Source organism: Siphateles boraxobius, unplaced genomic scaffold (genome assembly GCF_051911475.1).
Source record: "Siphateles boraxobius isolate OS27281-9 unplaced genomic scaffold, OSU_SipBor_1 1, whole genome shotgun sequence".
NCBI classification, from domain to species: domain Eukaryota; kingdom Metazoa; phylum Chordata; class Actinopteri; order Cypriniformes; family Leuciscidae; genus Siphateles; species Siphateles boraxobius.
In genome coordinates, this window is record NW_027508699.1 from 21,931,269 (window position 1) to 21,947,952 (window position 16,684).

Below are 16,684 nucleotides of genomic sequence, written 5' to 3' on the forward strand. Positions count from 1 at the left end.
TTCAACATTTTATAAATTATGTTTAATCATATATATATGTACATATAAACCCATGATTGTACGTCTTTTGACACCCATCAATGTGCAGATTTTGGTTTTGGTTTAATTTGGTTGAATAAACTGATAATGAACAGCCTGAGGTACATTCAACAGAAAGTTCACTCATAAAATAATTTTAAATGCTGTTGTTTTACGATTTTTGTCTGTTTAACTTTAAAATGCACTTAATGAAATATAAAACTTGTTTATATGCATTAACAGAAACAATAAATGGTTTCACTATAGCTGTCAAAGTGTTTTGTCTTAGTCTGTTTTTTTTAATTATCAAGCTACAGCTATAACGCTATTAGAGGGTGATTCAAATCAAAACATGATTAAAATGAAGAATTTCCCATCACAAAACCTTAAGAAAAAGAAAAAAAACAGTGTGCATTGTGCAAATGTGTGCAACTACATCACATTGAGAACAGGGAAGCACTGTTTAAAATTCTGTCAGCCTCTCAGCTCAGATCATAAAGCGGAGCTACAGGCGCATGTGGGTAAAATAGTCAGCACAGGTTAAATTAAAAAAGTAAAAACATCTTCACTTCTTGCGAAGGACCTTGTCACCCAGAGGCACGTCATCCATGAGTTTCTGCAGATGTGAGGTAAAGAAAGTTTGATAACTACCAAAAAGAGGTCATGTTTATAGACTGAAGAAAGGACAGTATCGGCCCACCTTAAGTCTGGCAAAGTAAGTTCTCTCATCTTCTCCTTCCCCCTGTGTGACGTCCACATGGTATCTTCTGCAGGCCACGATCAGCTCATCAAGAATGTAAAGGAGGGCGGGGTCAATAGAATGTCCATTAATGAGGCTGACCAGGTACTCTCGATAATGCTTCCTGAAACACAACACAATTTTATTAACCTCTAAAAAGTAGGGAGAGGCATGCGTGTCATATTGTCTTGTCAAGTACACCATCTTTTGTCTTCATTTTTTTTTCTATTTGCAGCATTAGATGTATTTGGCCATTGCATCACATCTTGCTGTTTTTGTCCCCAGTGTCTCACCAATCCCACTTAAGACTAGAGATATTAGCATATTGTGGTAAAAATTCAAACATGATTACAAAATCAGCTCACATTGGATCTTCCTAATTTTGTACTTTTAATCTTTGCTGCATTGCATATTTTCATTAGCACTTTCCAAGTATTTATTAAAAAAAATGTGATGGTGCTTGTCTCTTAAAGTGTGCTGCAGGAATAAGTCCAAAGTCAAGAAATGAGTTTTCCTTTTTGCCCGTCTGGTTCTTTTGTCACAAAGACAATGGGTATTTTGAACAGGTTTCTTGTTAAATGCCTGAAATAAAGTCTGTGGTTATCAAGCTAAATACATTTTCAAATTTTATTCTACAATATAAAATACATCAGCAATACCCAACTCATAATATATATACAGGTCCTTCTCAAAAAATTAGCATATTGTGATAAAGTTCATTATTTTCCATAATGTAATGATAAAAATTAAACTTTCATATATTTTACATTCATTGCACACCAACTGAAATATTTCAGGTGTTTTATTGTTTTAATACTGATGATTCTGGCATACATCTCATGAAAACCCAAAATTCCTATCTCAAAAAATTAGCATATTTCATCCGACCAATAAAATAAGTGTTTTTAATACAAAAAAAGTCAACCTTCAAATAATTATGTTCAGTTATGCACTCAATACTTGGTCGGGAATCCTTTTACAGAAATGACTGCTTCAATGCGGCGTGGCATGGAGGCAATCAGCCTGTGGCACTGCTGAGGTGTTATGGAGGCCCAGGATGCTTTGATAGCGGCCTTAAGCTCATCCAGAGTGTTGGGTCTTGCGTCTCTCAACTTTCTCTTCACAATATCCCACAGATTCTCTATGGGGTTCAGGTCAGGAGAGTTGGCAGGCCAATTGAGCACAGTAACACCATGGTCAGTAAACCATTTACCAGTGGTTTTGGCACTGTGAGCAGGTGGCAGGTCGTGCTGAAAAATGAAATCTTCATCTCCATAAAGCTTTTCAGCAGATGGAAGCATGAAGTGCTCCAAAATCTCCTGATAGCTAGCTGCATTTACCCTGTCCTTGATAAAACACAGTGGACCAACACCAGCAGCTGACATTGCACCCCAGACCATCACTGACTGTGGGTACTTGACACTGGACTTCAGGCATTTTGGCATTTCCTTCTCCCCAGTCATCCTCCAGACTCTGGCACCTTGATTTCCGAATGACATGCAAAATTTGCTTTCATCCGAAAAAAGTACTTTGGACCACTGAGCAACTGCAGTGCTGCTTCTCTGTAGCCCAGGTCAGGCGCTTCTGCCGTTGTTTCTGGTTCAAAAGGGAATGCGGCACCTGTAGCCCATTTCCTGCACACGCCTGTGCACGGTGGCTCTGGATGTTTCTACTCCAGACTCAGTCCACTGCTTCCGCAGGTCCCCCAAGGTCTGGAATCGGTCCTTCTCCACAATCTTCCTCAGGGTCCGGTCACCTCTTCTCGTTGTGCAGCGTTTTTTGCCACACTTTTTCCTTCCCACAGACTTCCCACTGAGGTGCCTTGATACAGCACTCTGGGAACAGCCTATTTGTTCAGAAATTTCTTTCTGTGTCTTACCCTCTTGCTTGAGGGTGTCAATGATGGCCTTCTGGACAGCAGTCAGGTCGGCAGTCTGACCTATGATTGCGGTTGTAAGACTGGAAAAACTTGAAGGACTTTAAGAGAGGGCCACTCTCTGAGAAAACAAAGGAAATTAACATTTGAACTCCCCCTCATGCACTATTGAGACGAAGGTCTCACCTCCCTCATCCTAATCTACATTTCTGTCCCCCATTCTTCATCCTGGCAGAGATCTCCCAAACTCACACAAGAATCTAAATGGTTATGATCTAGTTTTATACATATTTGGTATTATTTGAAATGTCTCGGTACGACTGGTAAAAATGTCTCATTCCCAAAGAAGTAAACCCAAAAGGTAATAAAGTTCTTAGGAAGTTAAGAAATATCTTCCACACCCTCCAATACTGGAGGGTGTGTCTTTGAGTTAACACCTTCGACAATTTGGCTGAATGCTAATTTTCCACTGCTAGCAAATGGTGACTTACAGGTAAATCTCCACTGTGAATGATGTTTAGATTTGAAATGAGGTCTGGGTATATAATGAAACGCAGCGAGAGCTCAGGGCCTTTTCTATATCTGAGATCGGCCCGTGAGGCTGAGAGTTGCGAGACTCTCAGCCACACGCATTTCTTGTCGGGTAAACTTTTTCCTCTTTGTTCTAGAACATTTGATGGTTTGCATTGATTATCTTTCAATTGATTATGGAATTGTAATAATACATTTACCTGACATAATAAATTGTTATATTTGATTATTCTAACAGACTTTGACTTTATTTTCATTGGAGTTAAAAGGAATAGTCAAACATTAACGTATATTTAATGATGCACAGATATCATTGAAAAACCTTTTCATTTTATGGAGTCAGATGAAACGAGTTAATACATAAGATAAAATGTATTGCATTTAACCAAAAATACTTTGCCGCGAGAAAAGACAGTAACACGCAATGACCTTCACCGCTAATTCGAATACCGCCATTGGATCGAGTTAGACGGCCTTACACGGTTTTGAGTAATGAAACAGGCTGGGAGTTTTTAAAAGCCTCAGGAATCTTTTGCAGGTGTTTAGAGTTAATTAGTTGATTCAGATGATTAGGTTAATAGCTCGTTTAGAGACCCTTTTCATGATGTGCTAATATTTTGAGATAGGAATTTTGGGTTTTCATGAGCTGTATGCCAAAATCATCAGTATTAAAACAATAAAAGACCTGAAATATTTCAGTTGGTGTGCAATGAATCTAAAATATATGAAAGTTTAATTTTTATCATTAAATTATGGAAAATAATGAACTTTATCACAATATGCTAATTTTTTGAGAAGGACCTGTATATATATATATATATATAAGGTTTAACGTGTTTTGAAAAAGACAGTTGGTATAAGTTGCTAAATAGCACTACATAGAATGTTGGAGACATTATGATCATCACGCTGAACAGATCTCATCTCATCAACTCATCTATTCACTAGTCTGCTTTTACAGCCTTGTTGTACTCGCAGTCTTGCAAACTACTCTAACTCAAACTTGTAGAGCTTAAATACAGATCAAAAGAGTTGTCAGATGCTTAGTGTTGGTGACATTAAAGTCATAAAACTGTAGTGTATTTCGTTTATAGCCTACCTAGCTTTTTACTTCTGGCGATTGTATTTATGTTTCAAAAAGTTGTTTTTATTTGTGAAGGTCTTGATGAATAAAACATGTAAAAATCATAAAAAATTTTGCTCACAGAGATAATTTCTGCAACAATACATACCCTTCTGTGAGTGTATATATATATATATATATATATATATATAGTATGTATTAAATATAATTGCCAGTTAATCCAAAGAAAGAACAAAATGAGTACTCTGGAATGTGGACTGAAATTCAGATTAAATTGAGTAGAGTTAAATCAAGCAATCAAGTTGATTTAAACCAATGGGCTGTAATTTGAGTACTCAGGTACTTTTTCTAATTTCTACAATCCCTACAACGCAAATTACAATAAAAATTAGATGAGTTTGAGAGATTTGAGAGTGCAAGGAGCAGTCGACATTGTAACAACGACGTTACTCACTCGCAGAGTCCTGCCTGTCCCGGCTGAGTCTGAGCCCCACACGGCGAATCAGTCGGACGAGGCCCTTCATCTTTCTGCTCGATCACTCCACACACACCTGACGCAAAAAACAAAAAAGCAGGGATGCATTTGGGGGGAAAGGCAGTTTTCGAGGGAGATATTTTCAGTAAAGAGAAGTGGAGCAGAGTGTGAAATAAAGCTGTAAGGAGTAGGTGTATGTGTGTGTTTGACAACGATTTCATGGTACAAATATAGCCTCGGTATGAGAAGCGGTAATTGGACGGCTGTTTTAGTAGGAAAACAGTGCATTGCTTTACGATGTTCTGCTTTTAAGCTTTCATTACAGTCAAAGCGATTTTGTTCCACTGGGCAGTTGAGATAAAGAGTGAAATTGGAAGCAAACTAGACTTTAAGACTGAGACGGACCAATTAGATGAAGAGACAAACACAGATAAACATATTACAGAAGTACTGGGGCAGATAAGTCAAACTGAAATATGGCCACATTTTCAGAATAAACCGAAAAAAAAAAAAACATTGATACTAAAAGACATACCAGTCTGTGCCCCTGTTTCAGTTTCAGTATTGTAGTTCACCGCCTTTTTCTGAGGAAACAAAATGATTTTCAAACAAGTATTCGAAACAAAACGATAAAGATGTGAAGTGATATTTCTCAACCAACCCTGGCACACAAGTGCTGTGCGTATGGATGTGTAGGAGGAAATGTGCGTGCCTGTTTTAAAGTGCGAGTGTGTGTGTGTGCGTGTGTACCTTCAGTAAGGCCTGAAGCCTGGCAGGCTCCCAGTCTCGGAGGTAGAAGAGGCAGTCTCTGGGGTGATGGGCATGCAGACCTGTCACTGTACACTGGTTCACTGCACACTTCTGCCAGAGAAAGAGTGAGCAAGAGTGTGAGAGAAAAAGAGGATGAATAAGAAGCAGAGAAGAATACATGCTCCGGAGAAGGCTGCTACTTTTAGCCCAACCGTAGTTGGCTTCAAACTGAATATCAGTCCCGTACAGAGCTGTATAACATGCACATAGAGATACAAATAGGCACAAATAATTCTAGGACAACAAGACCAGACAGGAACTCACTGTGTGGAAAGGGTTGTTACATCCACTGCAGAACTGATACCTGCACTGGGAACAACTGAAGTGCATACAGCCGCCCCTGGCCAGAGCGTACTGGAACCTACAGTTAGGACAAGCTACAAGACAGACATAAGAACAGTAGATAAAACCATTGTATAAAAGAAAGAACGGGCTGTGTGACAGTTTTTCCACCCTATACTGTGGATGTTTACATTTTGCATTCGATAAAAACATGAAAACATGGTCAATATATTTATTATAGTCAAGCAGCCTATGTTTGCTTATTGACGTGATTATCATCAAATTGACTAACGTTAAAATATGAACAATTTATAAGAAATACAGGTAAATCCAAGGGATCAGAAACAGTGCGTGTATATATATATATATATATATATATATATATGGATGGATGGGTTGGTGGATGGATGGACAGATAATCTATACTTACAGGAACTTTGTATTTTTATATTTCATCATACTTAATCAGTAAATTGTTTTATCCAGATGTATAGATGACACATATACAGAAAAAAAGAACACCAGACCAATGGATCGATTCAATAGAACAGAGAAAGACAGCCTTAAGTGAAACGGTACACTATAAACAATTATTGTGTGATCAGTAACTCTCTCACGTAGTGTGAATAAGTCTGAATAAAAATGAGTGAGAAATACTCCACATTAAAATTTGATTTGGTTTCCCTTCACCAATTGACCAAACACAACAAAACAAAAAGACTGTATGAGCAGACATGTTTTCTAAGGTTAATTCTGGTAGTCATAGTCGGGCAGGGGCAGAATTATTAGCTGTGGGTAGGTGTGGATTAGGCTTCTAGAGAAGATCTAAAGGTGACTCACTGATCCCATTGTCACGCAGGTATCCGGCCAAACCCTGCTTCTGGTACTCGGGGTCATTCTCTCGCTTCCACAGCTGGAACTGCTCACACGAGAGCCCCACGTGCTGCGGCTCCCACTGCAGAGGGCGATAGAGAATAAGACACTTACTACCATCACCATTTTTAATTGATGAGTAATATCAATTAAGGTGACACAAAATACACCTTAATGTATATAAAAAAAAACTGTAATAAACAGCAGCATTACACTAAATATTCCACCTCAAAAGTCAGAGAATCTCTTTTTTATGAATTTGTTCTGTTCAACAAACCAATCCACCAGAATTAATCTCTGAAACTTTCTTTTGTTACAGATACATATTCATCTGAAGCAAACTCTCATGATTCACTAGACTGCATCAGACTTTACGTCATTACACACAACAATTACTCCCCAACACTGATGCTTATCTCCTATATTAATGCAAGGTCACCGCAGATCTGTTTCTTGCTTTCTGAAAACACTTACTGGTTTTTTGCATTGAGCGCAGAAGCTTTTCCTGCACTGCATACAGGTGACCTTGAGTTGATCGCCGTCGTAGATGAAGCCATATGAGCACTATGGGAACGAGATTAGAGTAAAAGAGATGCACTAGATGCAAATAAAGACTCCTAACATCATGAACCTCTTTTAAGATCACTGTAAAATGCTCTTGAATGAACTACAGCTGTTTGAGTATGAAAGTGCTCTCTCAGAGACAGTTAGGAAGTGCAGTGTCACTCACATGGCTGCACCACAGGAACTTGGGGTCTTTGATGAGAGCCTGCTCAGTCAGCTTCTTGTGGAAGAGATCGTACACGTCTGGTTCAAGGCAATCCCTGAGCTGGGCAGTCACGCGCGCGCACACACGCACACGCACACACACACACACACACACACACACACACACACACACACACACACACACACACACACACAAAAGATGGTTTCAGATATCACAGTGAGTAGCTTGACGCCCAGTTATATGCTACTGTGTTCCAACTCAAGTCCCAGTACTGAACTGACCATCTTTATTTTTTGCTCTTTTGCAGTACCTGTATGTCCAGAGTGGAGAAGTAGCTGTTAAGGTGCTCAGGGTCATTGATGTCAGGCTCTGTGCAGACAGGACACACCATGTCTCTGATGTGCTTGTCCCTCACCGCTATGGTGAAATGCTGCTTGAAACATCCACAGCACACAGAGCACTGGCAGGATGTCAGTGACTGCATCTGAAAAATACACCAAAAATAAACTCCTGACTCAATGTAAGGTGCTTTTATACATACATTTGCCAAAAATGCAACAGCATTTCAATTTAGAGCCCATTTATGAAAAGGACCCAGTAAGACTGGGCTGCATGCAATATAAACTGTCCGAACGTAGTCATTTTTCAAAATGTTTTCTTTTGCATTCTACTAAAGAAATAAAAGTTATACAGGTTTGGAACAACACAATGGCGGGTAAATGATCACTTGATGATGATTTTTTGGGTGATCTATCCCTCTAAAGGAATAGCCCACCCAAAAATGAAAATTCTATCATCATTTACTAAGCCTCATGTCGTTCAAAACCTGTGTGGCTTTCTTTTTTCCATGGAACATAAAAGATCTTTTGAGGAATATTGGTAACCAAACTGTTGCGGATCACACTGACTTCAGTAGTAAATTACAATGGAAGTCAATAGGAACTAAAACTATTTGGTTACCAACATTCTCCAAAAGATCTTCTTTTATGTTCTCATATGTAAATATTGACAGAATTTTCATTTTTTGGATGGACTATCCCTTTAACAGTAGGAGTAAGATAAGGACACTCTGGTATAAAAATACAAGATTCGGAGCCTTACATAGGAGGTGATGCAAAGTACCTTGCTGTGGGGAAAAACCGACAGGCAGATAGGGCATTCCTTGTTCAGCACCCGGCGAATGAAGTCCCGGTCAGGTGATTCACGCACGGCCTGAACCACATCCTCCAGTGTGTATGTAGCTGTAGGGTCCCGCAGCAAAGACAAAACCAGCTCACAGCGCCCCCAGCTGGGCAGCTCAAACACCGCTAGCAGCCTACGGCAAACATGCTTAACACAGACAGAGGATAAGTAACTTTAGTAATGTTTGATAACATAACATTCAATTTACTAATGACCACCTTGAATATATTCGGCAGCCAGCATTATGCAATTAATTAAAGATATATATATATATATATTTATCACACAAAAGATGATGCTGACTAAGCTGCAAAAACTGTTTGGCACATCTAGTGGTGAGAAAGCAATGCAGTCTCTCAGTGAAGCTGCATTATTGTAAAAGGCCAGTCACCTGTTTATCCGGATGGTTGATGTCAATGGGGGGCTCTGGTTCGTCGCTCCACATGCGCTGATGGAATGGCTCCAGTAAAGGGCGCTGCAGCAGGACAAGAGCCCCCCTCACATCCCCTCCACTCTGCCTCAGGGCTTCTTCACAGCGGGTCACATCATTAAAGCCCAGAGAGGCAAGCTCTTTTACCTGACAAACAAAAACAGACAAAATGTCATATTTAGCATATAACATTTTTACTAGATATATTTACTAGAAATACACTGTTATGCGCTTCTGGCCGATACAGATAAGCTGATAATGTTGCCAGGTTATTAGCCATAAAATGAAAATATTTCAATAATTACAAAATTGTATCATGTGAAAGTTTACATTATATTAAATTTATACTTTACTTTGTCAAAAAAAGAAGAGAAAACACTATAAACTAGGCATCACAACATTATGTACAATATGGAAAATGTATATTAATTTTGTAATAATAAAAAGATCTAATAAAAGATCATTTACATCTATCAGTGTAATTAAATTATTAGTATCTTTAAAAATTTCCTTCAAGTGAGTTTTAGTGGTTAAGTATTTTCCCCAAATTCAACTAAAAAAATGCAACTTTTAATGACTTCTGCAGTCTTCAAATTTTTCAACACATGGGGTGCTTCTCAATATCCCTCCTCGTCTCCTCGCTCCTCTGTCCTCCCTCCTATGACCCGGAAACCAATCAAGCACAGCCATCTTGAAGGACATCTCAATTCTCTAATTGCACCGTGAGGAGTCGAGGATCGAGGAGTGAGGAGGCTTCAAGAGGAGTCATGAGTGTATGATATGAGATATATATGTGTGTGTGTGTGTGTGTGTGTGTGTGTGTGTGTGTGTGTGTGTGTGTGTGTGTGTGTGTGTGTGTGTGTGTGTGTGTTTGTGTGTGTGTGTGTGTGTGTGTGTGTAATAATATAAGAAAAAATTATATTACATAATTAAATATTTTAAGTACAAATATATAAATCTAACAATTTCAATGTACATTCACTAATGAAATGTTAAGCATTATATATTCTAATACTGTTGTAAATGTTAATACAAGTTATTATATAAAGGAAGTTATTATTTAAATTGTCAAGAACTAACTTTAACTCTGCGGTCTCGGAGAGCCTGTCTGACGGCTTTCTCATTATCGCCCCCTGCTGCAAGCCAGGCCCGTTTGGCTTCTGCCCTGGACAAGGGGACAGCATTGCTCTTTTCTCCATCCTGGCCATCGTTCCCTCCTGAAGAGTTTGATTGTGCATTGGGTTCTTGCTGACAGGACGCAGCCATCACACAGATCTCATCAAGCACATGCGGTAGCTCTGCCTTCAGCCAGTCATATGGCATTACGTTACTGTTTCCTGACACATACATGCTGGTGTACACCTCCTCTGGACTCACTCCTTTCTTTTCTCCCTCCTGAGAAAAGACAGAGACAAAAAGAATGCTTGTTAGATTCTGAGGATGATGCCCAGGCTACAGCGACATTAAAAAATATCAGACTTACACGAATAAGCTGAATAAGTTTAAGCCCTTCCTCCTTCATCAGTCTTTGCCTTTTCAAATCAGGGTCCTCAGTGGACATGCCTTTAGGTGCGACTGAAAGCGGCGTTTCGTCCTTGACCGGTGAGAATGGGAGGGGCTTAGAGGGTGATAGGGCAGGTTCTGATTTTGAAAGGCAACACATTTCGCATAGAGTTGATGGTGTGTGGTTCACGTACGTACAAAACTGGCAAATCCACTAAATGAGAGAAAAAAATGAGTCAAAACAGGAACATGTATTCAGTATAAAACTCAGCATTATGCTTATTTCTTTAGCAATGACAAATAAGAATATGCATAGGTTAAAGGGATAGTTCACCCAAAAATGAAAATTCTATCATCATTTCCTCACCCACATTTTGTTTCAAACCTGTACGAACTTCTTTCTTCTCCTGAATATGGGTAACCAAACAGTTGGAAGCATAGTATGGAACAAAAATACTATGTAAGTCAATGGGGCCCCCTGTTTGGTTACCGACATTCTTCAAAATATCTTCTTTTGAGTTCAGCAGAAGAAAGAAATTCAAATAGGTTTGGAACAACTTGAGGGGGAGCAAATTTTCGGGTGACCTATCAATTTAAAGGTGACGTGTTTTAAGTTCTACACCACTAAAGGCACAAAACTCAGTTTATAAAACCAAACTCAGTTTATAAAACTGAACTAGATTCCGTTTTGCAACATCGATCATGTTATTAACACAGAAAACTTTAAAATATAGCAGTGTCAAGATAACTATAGGGGCTTTCCCACCGGGTAGTTATAGGAACTTAGTTATAGGAACTAGCCACCGGGGCGGTTCCCAAAAACTAAATGTTCAAATAGTAGGGCACTTTTCTTGGTAGCATTTGCAACGCCAGTAGAAACTGTAAAGTGACCATTATTTTTTTTTCACACGCTGAAAAAGCCGGAGCCTGAGCACGCCATGCTCCCATTATCTGTCTTCATTAGTTTATGATCTATTTAACAGTCCTATCTATTATGTTATTAGATTGAACCAGTCCCGGCGCCATGGGTGGGCATTGGGGGGCCTGGCCCGCAATGTGAGTCACTAGTGCCCGCTCTGGACGAGTCTGTTTCCCTTCACCAACTCCACGTCAAGTCCCACCAGTCCTTGCTTGTTTGCACAATATATATATTTTTATCAATAGGCTACTGTTATCAAAAGTGTGAATGAGTTTTGTAAATACATAACTCCTGAATAAAAATAAAAATGTGTTTGGTTGAATTTTTTCATTTGTTTTTATTGTAAACGGATTTGATTGGTTTGTCGATAGTGAGCTTGGAAATGCATGTTATGGGCGGTCTTATTAAGCGATTCATTCAAACAATTCGTTCAAACGGCTGATTTATCAAGAATGAGGCAGTTGTTTAAGAATGGGTCATTTAATCTTTGACTCAACCGATTCGTTCAAAACGCTGAATCATTCAGTAATAAAAACATTGTGATGATTGTGAGTGTTGCTGTGAGATGCGGTGTGGTTCTGCTGTGATCTTTGTTTGGATTGGAACTATTTTCGCTGCTAAAATAGAACAAAAACAGTCAATATTTCGTCTAAAATGTAAGTGACTTAATATTACATTTACATTTATTCATTTAGCTGACGCTTTTATCCAAAGCGACGTACAATTGCTATATTTCAGAGATCGCACGCCTCTGGAGCAAATATCGGTTAAGTGTCTTGCTCACGGACACATTGGTGTCTCACAGTAGATTCGAACCCAGGTCTCTCACACCAAGGCATGTGTCTTATCCACTGCTCCACCACTACCCCCCCCCCCCCCCCCCCCCTTTATTAATGACTTGTTTATGACTTGTTTATCGAACTGTCATATGAAATCAGTGTCACATTTTCAATCGTGATGGTATTCAGCACTCTTGGACGTGTGATGTTGCTTAACTGTATCATATTAAAAATATAAAAACTCCACATTTGGAATTTTTCGGCAGTATGTTAACTGAGTTTCTTTTTTGTGAGCTGTCCTCATTTGTTTCGATGTAGCCTATCCTCGATAGGCTGCACGAGCGTCAACAGTGCATTTGTAAGGTCCCTGCACACTGAGTCAAAATCGAAACTTTCGTATCCGTTTTTCCGTATTGGTCATTCGGTTGCTATGAATTGTAAAAACACCTCTCCAAATGCTTGTTCCGGATGCGAAAAACGACCCCCCCCCTCCCGTTATAAGAAAGTAAACAGTTATTATGAAAAAGTATTAGCGCTTGCAATGTGGTTGATTCCCAATGTCGCAAGCTGAGCAGAAATACATAATCATGTTTTGCTTGGTCCCCTCAAAGTCACGTTGGATTTCCTCCTTAGCATAAAGGTTGAGAGGTCCATCTATCACTGTTTTCCATGTTTGTAGAGATAGTTTGTGGAGTAAATATGTAGGCTGAAAAGTGCTTGTGTTTCACGTGCGTTCGGCCAATCGCCGAACACTTATGTCACTAGTAGTTCATATTGTGCTGGGTTGGACCCTAATCTGAAGTAGGAGCTAATTTAGTTCCCCCGACATGATTTCTAGAACTAAAACCGTTCCCAGGTTAAGCAAAAAGCAGGTACTTCTGCCTTTAGTTCTAGGAACTATGAAAAGGATCCTCTGACGAGAAAGCCCCTATTGTACTAAAACAAAACCAGAAAATTGCATTTGGAATGTACTGAACAGTGGCACCTGGCTGTCCATTAGTCCTGTGGCAGAGGGGGTCGGACGGGAGAGCGCGACAGGAGGTCGGGTGGCCAGACGGGGGCGATCACACACCTCGCAAAGAATGCTGCTGCCAGCATTAACCACTGTGCAGCTTTTACACTGCCACTCTTATTGACAAAAGTAATGCACAAAACACTAGAATTAACACAATAATATTCAAATTTAGATGCTTATTTGTTAGTTTGAATGACCACCTTGATATTTCAAAAGGTCAAGCAGGACTGATGGTCCATTTAGATTTGAAAAAGTGACAGAAAAAACCCAAAACGCTGGACTATACAGACTAACCAGATATTGTAGAAGGCTGTGATGGCTCCTCCTGTAGAGATGGAGCAGAAGAGGACAGACGGGGTCGCTCACAGGTTTCACACAAAACCTGCTGCAACGTATTTACTGTAGTGCAGTATTTACACTGCCATGCTGACAGTGATGAGCTAAGGAAAGAAATAAAGACATACAGGTTTGTTTAACAAAATCCTCTACACAAACATGTTCTCTCAACATCTTAAATTGCTCAGTGCTAACCTGTGCCGTTTTGTGGCTTTTGAGGAAGTCACAGGGATCCTGATGTGTGTGGACCGTCCGGAATGGGAGTGATACAGCCGGTCACATTCTGTGCATAGCCGCTGAGTGCAGGTGGGGCAGTGAGCAGACACTGGAAAGATGCCACATATGGTGCAGTTTTCTGCAAAGCAATTGAAAATCAATAAAGTAGAATGGAAACGATAAAAGTGGACATTCGCAATAAAAGATATTCATTAAAAGGAAAGCCAGGGTTGGTAAACATGATGTCCTTACCCGTTTGTGTAGATGGCACAAGAGAAGAGAGAGCAAGAGCTGGACTGAATAGAGATGTAGGCTGAGAATGAGACACAGATGAGGGAGTTTGTTTTTCCCAAGGTCTCTCACTAGGCGAGATTGCAACTGCATCTGTGCTGATTCCCTCATCATCCTGTACAGATATTATATGGACACTGTATATAAGTGACCTACAAAAAAGCTAAGAAATCTAAAAGAAACACTTTTCTCTAAATGCGTGGTAAGATGTTTTTGAAAGAAGTCTTAAGCTCACCAAGGCTGCATTTATCAAATAAAAATACAGTAAAACATTAATATTGTAAAAATGTTTAAAATTTAAAATAACTGTTTTCTATTTTAATGTATTTTAAAATGTAATTTATTCCTGCGATGGCAAAACTGAATTTCAGCATCATTACTCCAGGCTTCAGTGTCACATGATCCTTCAGAAATCATTCTTAAATGATTTGGTGCTCAAGAAACATTTCTTATTATTATAATCAATGTTTAAACCAGTTGTGTTGCTTAATATTTCTGTGGATACAGTAGTGCTTTTCACGCCACGATTCTTTTATGAATAGAAAGTTCAAAAGAACAACATTTATTTGAATTATATTTTTTTTTGTAACATTATAAATGTCTTTACTGTCACTGTCATTTCCTATAGAAAAAAAAGCTTTACCTGCACAGTGAGGGAGGGAATAAGTCTTTCAAAAAACTCTGGATGAGAATGGGTACCCTACAGAAAAGGAACAAACTCTATATGTGAGCTTAAAAGTTCATTTGTGATGAATTCATAAAATGCTTTTACTTCACAGGCTCAGACCTTGATTAGCATGTCCAGTTCCATACGAAGACACATGATCTCAAGAGTCACTGACGCCACTTTCTCAACATCTGGCTGGACAACATCATCAGGAAAGCTCAAGCCATCATGCTGCTGATTGGTGTAGCCGTACAGGTTAAGTACTGCTCTGCCACCCTAAAAGAGGAAGATAAATAAAAGTAACTGCAGATATTTTGTATGGTTCACACAAAAAGCCTCATAATCTCATCCACCACACACCTGAATAGAGTCTACGGTCGTCCTGAAGACAGGGTTGTTGTACTTGACTGTACGCCAGTACTTCGGCCTGTTAGGGTTGGTAAGATTGGAGCCATACTTCTCCAAGATGTTAAGAGCGGTGGAAAGTTTCTGCAGGAGGCTGAGGGACTAAAAGGATCAGGAGATATTAATGTACAACAGAAAAGTATGAACAAGAATACATTACAACCTAGAAACAACAACAGTAGGTAAAAATGAACTAGGAAGAAATGTTATGTGCATACAAATGAGTGGAAACAGGACCAATTATTTTGGAACATCTGAGGAAACGGTGACAGATTACCCAGTGCTATGCATTATTATGCACTTTATGTCAGTCATTCACACTGCCAAAAAAAAAACCTAAACCCTATATACGATCAGGGCCATAACCACCATAGACATTTACCCACAATAATCAGATACGGCCAAATTGTCCACAAAAAAAAATGTATATTCCGCTGCACTGACAAAAAGTTAAAAAAGATTTATGTTTAGGCAGGTATGCCTAAGCAGTCTAACATCGCTCGCCAATGTCAAAATAACTGAGATAGTGAAGCATGCCTTCTTTTATTTTATTGGCGGTGTTCACAGAACCCAAACATGACACTTGAGTTTTAACAATGGTTGAAAACAAAGGTTCAGTCACTGCCTACTATTTCTATAAACTATGTTGTATTCAGAATGTTGTTGGATGACAAAAAAACAGAATTTTTAATTAATGTAATTGTTGATTCTGGGTAAATTCTTTATCCTTAAATGTAAGCGTATGAAGCGGTTGACCAGTTGCAACTCATTTTAACGTTTAAACAAGAATTTTGCAACTGACAAACACATTTCATACCATGCTGTCTCTCATAACCGGTAGTATAAAAAGCCTAAAAGCAAGCTTAATAGTTATTACTAGTTTGACATGACACATCCTTTACAAAACTTTTCAGTTTTCTTCCGTCAAAAAACGCACATTGCTCATCTTACAGGTGGACATTTCTCTTAACACGCAATGAATGCCACAGAAAAACTACCACATGCAAAATCTGAAGTAATATGAAATTTAGTTTTCTGCTCCAGATAAACACTTTTCAAAATAATATATTAATTTTAAAATGTAACATTAACACGGCGGTAATTTAAACACTGCCTTTGTAAAAATATAAGGCAAACTATTAAATGCTCAAAAAATAATAATAAATAAAAATAGCATTTCCAAGTCGACTAGCACCATCAGTATCGTTTAATCGACTAGTCTTGCACATCCATAAAAACTGACAAAACCTTACTTCTCTGTATTTAAAAGTGATTTTGTGGATATTTTTCATCATTAATTATATGGAGATTAAACAGGCCTGCAAATTTGTTGGGATGATAAAATATGGTTTACAGGAAAATGAATTGAAACAACCCTTATTTATTTGTGTGCCTTGCGTTACTGTTACTGTTTTTTTTTTTTTTTTTACACTTACAAATATTTTAAAACATATTTTGTTTATGTACAATAAAAAAACAGAAAAAAAAATCTTCAGCTTTAGTGAAAGAGTATCAAGATGTAA

At 38.7% G+C, this 16,684-nt stretch overlaps 1 protein-coding gene across 1 annotated transcript in view; it reads right to left on the bottom strand.

Annotated features, from left to right (window-relative positions):
- Nucleotides 1–16,684, bottom strand: part of rnf31 (ring finger protein 31) — a 23,707-nt gene continuing 7,023 nt past the window's right edge. Inside the window, exons 4-24 of the mRNA XM_077228934.1 lie at nt 15,117–15,263; nt 14,877–15,032; nt 14,733–14,789; nt 14,051–14,204; nt 13,778–13,937; nt 13,541–13,686; nt 13,217–13,359; nt 10,514–10,747; nt 10,111–10,425; nt 8,992–9,177; nt 8,541–8,747; nt 7,729–7,902; nt 7,419–7,517; nt 7,163–7,252; nt 6,656–6,770; nt 5,798–5,910; nt 5,474–5,584; nt 5,259–5,307; nt 4,703–4,799; nt 719–881; nt 1–634 (exon numbers count right to left, since the gene is read on the bottom strand). Of these exons, the coding sequence (XP_077085049.1) occupies nt 584–634; nt 719–881; nt 4,703–4,799; nt 5,259–5,307; nt 5,474–5,584; nt 5,798–5,910; nt 6,656–6,770; nt 7,163–7,252; nt 7,419–7,517; nt 7,729–7,902; nt 8,541–8,747; nt 8,992–9,177; nt 10,111–10,425; nt 10,514–10,747; nt 13,217–13,359; nt 13,541–13,686; nt 13,778–13,937; nt 14,051–14,204; nt 14,733–14,789; nt 14,877–15,032; nt 15,117–15,263 (2,967 nt within the window). The 3' untranslated portion in view covers nt 1–583. The remainder of the gene's footprint in view (nt 635–718; nt 882–4,702; nt 4,800–5,258; nt 5,308–5,473; nt 5,585–5,797; nt 5,911–6,655; nt 6,771–7,162; nt 7,253–7,418; nt 7,518–7,728; nt 7,903–8,540; nt 8,748–8,991; nt 9,178–10,110; nt 10,426–10,513; nt 10,748–13,216; nt 13,360–13,540; nt 13,687–13,777; nt 13,938–14,050; nt 14,205–14,732; nt 14,790–14,876; nt 15,033–15,116; nt 15,264–16,684) is intronic.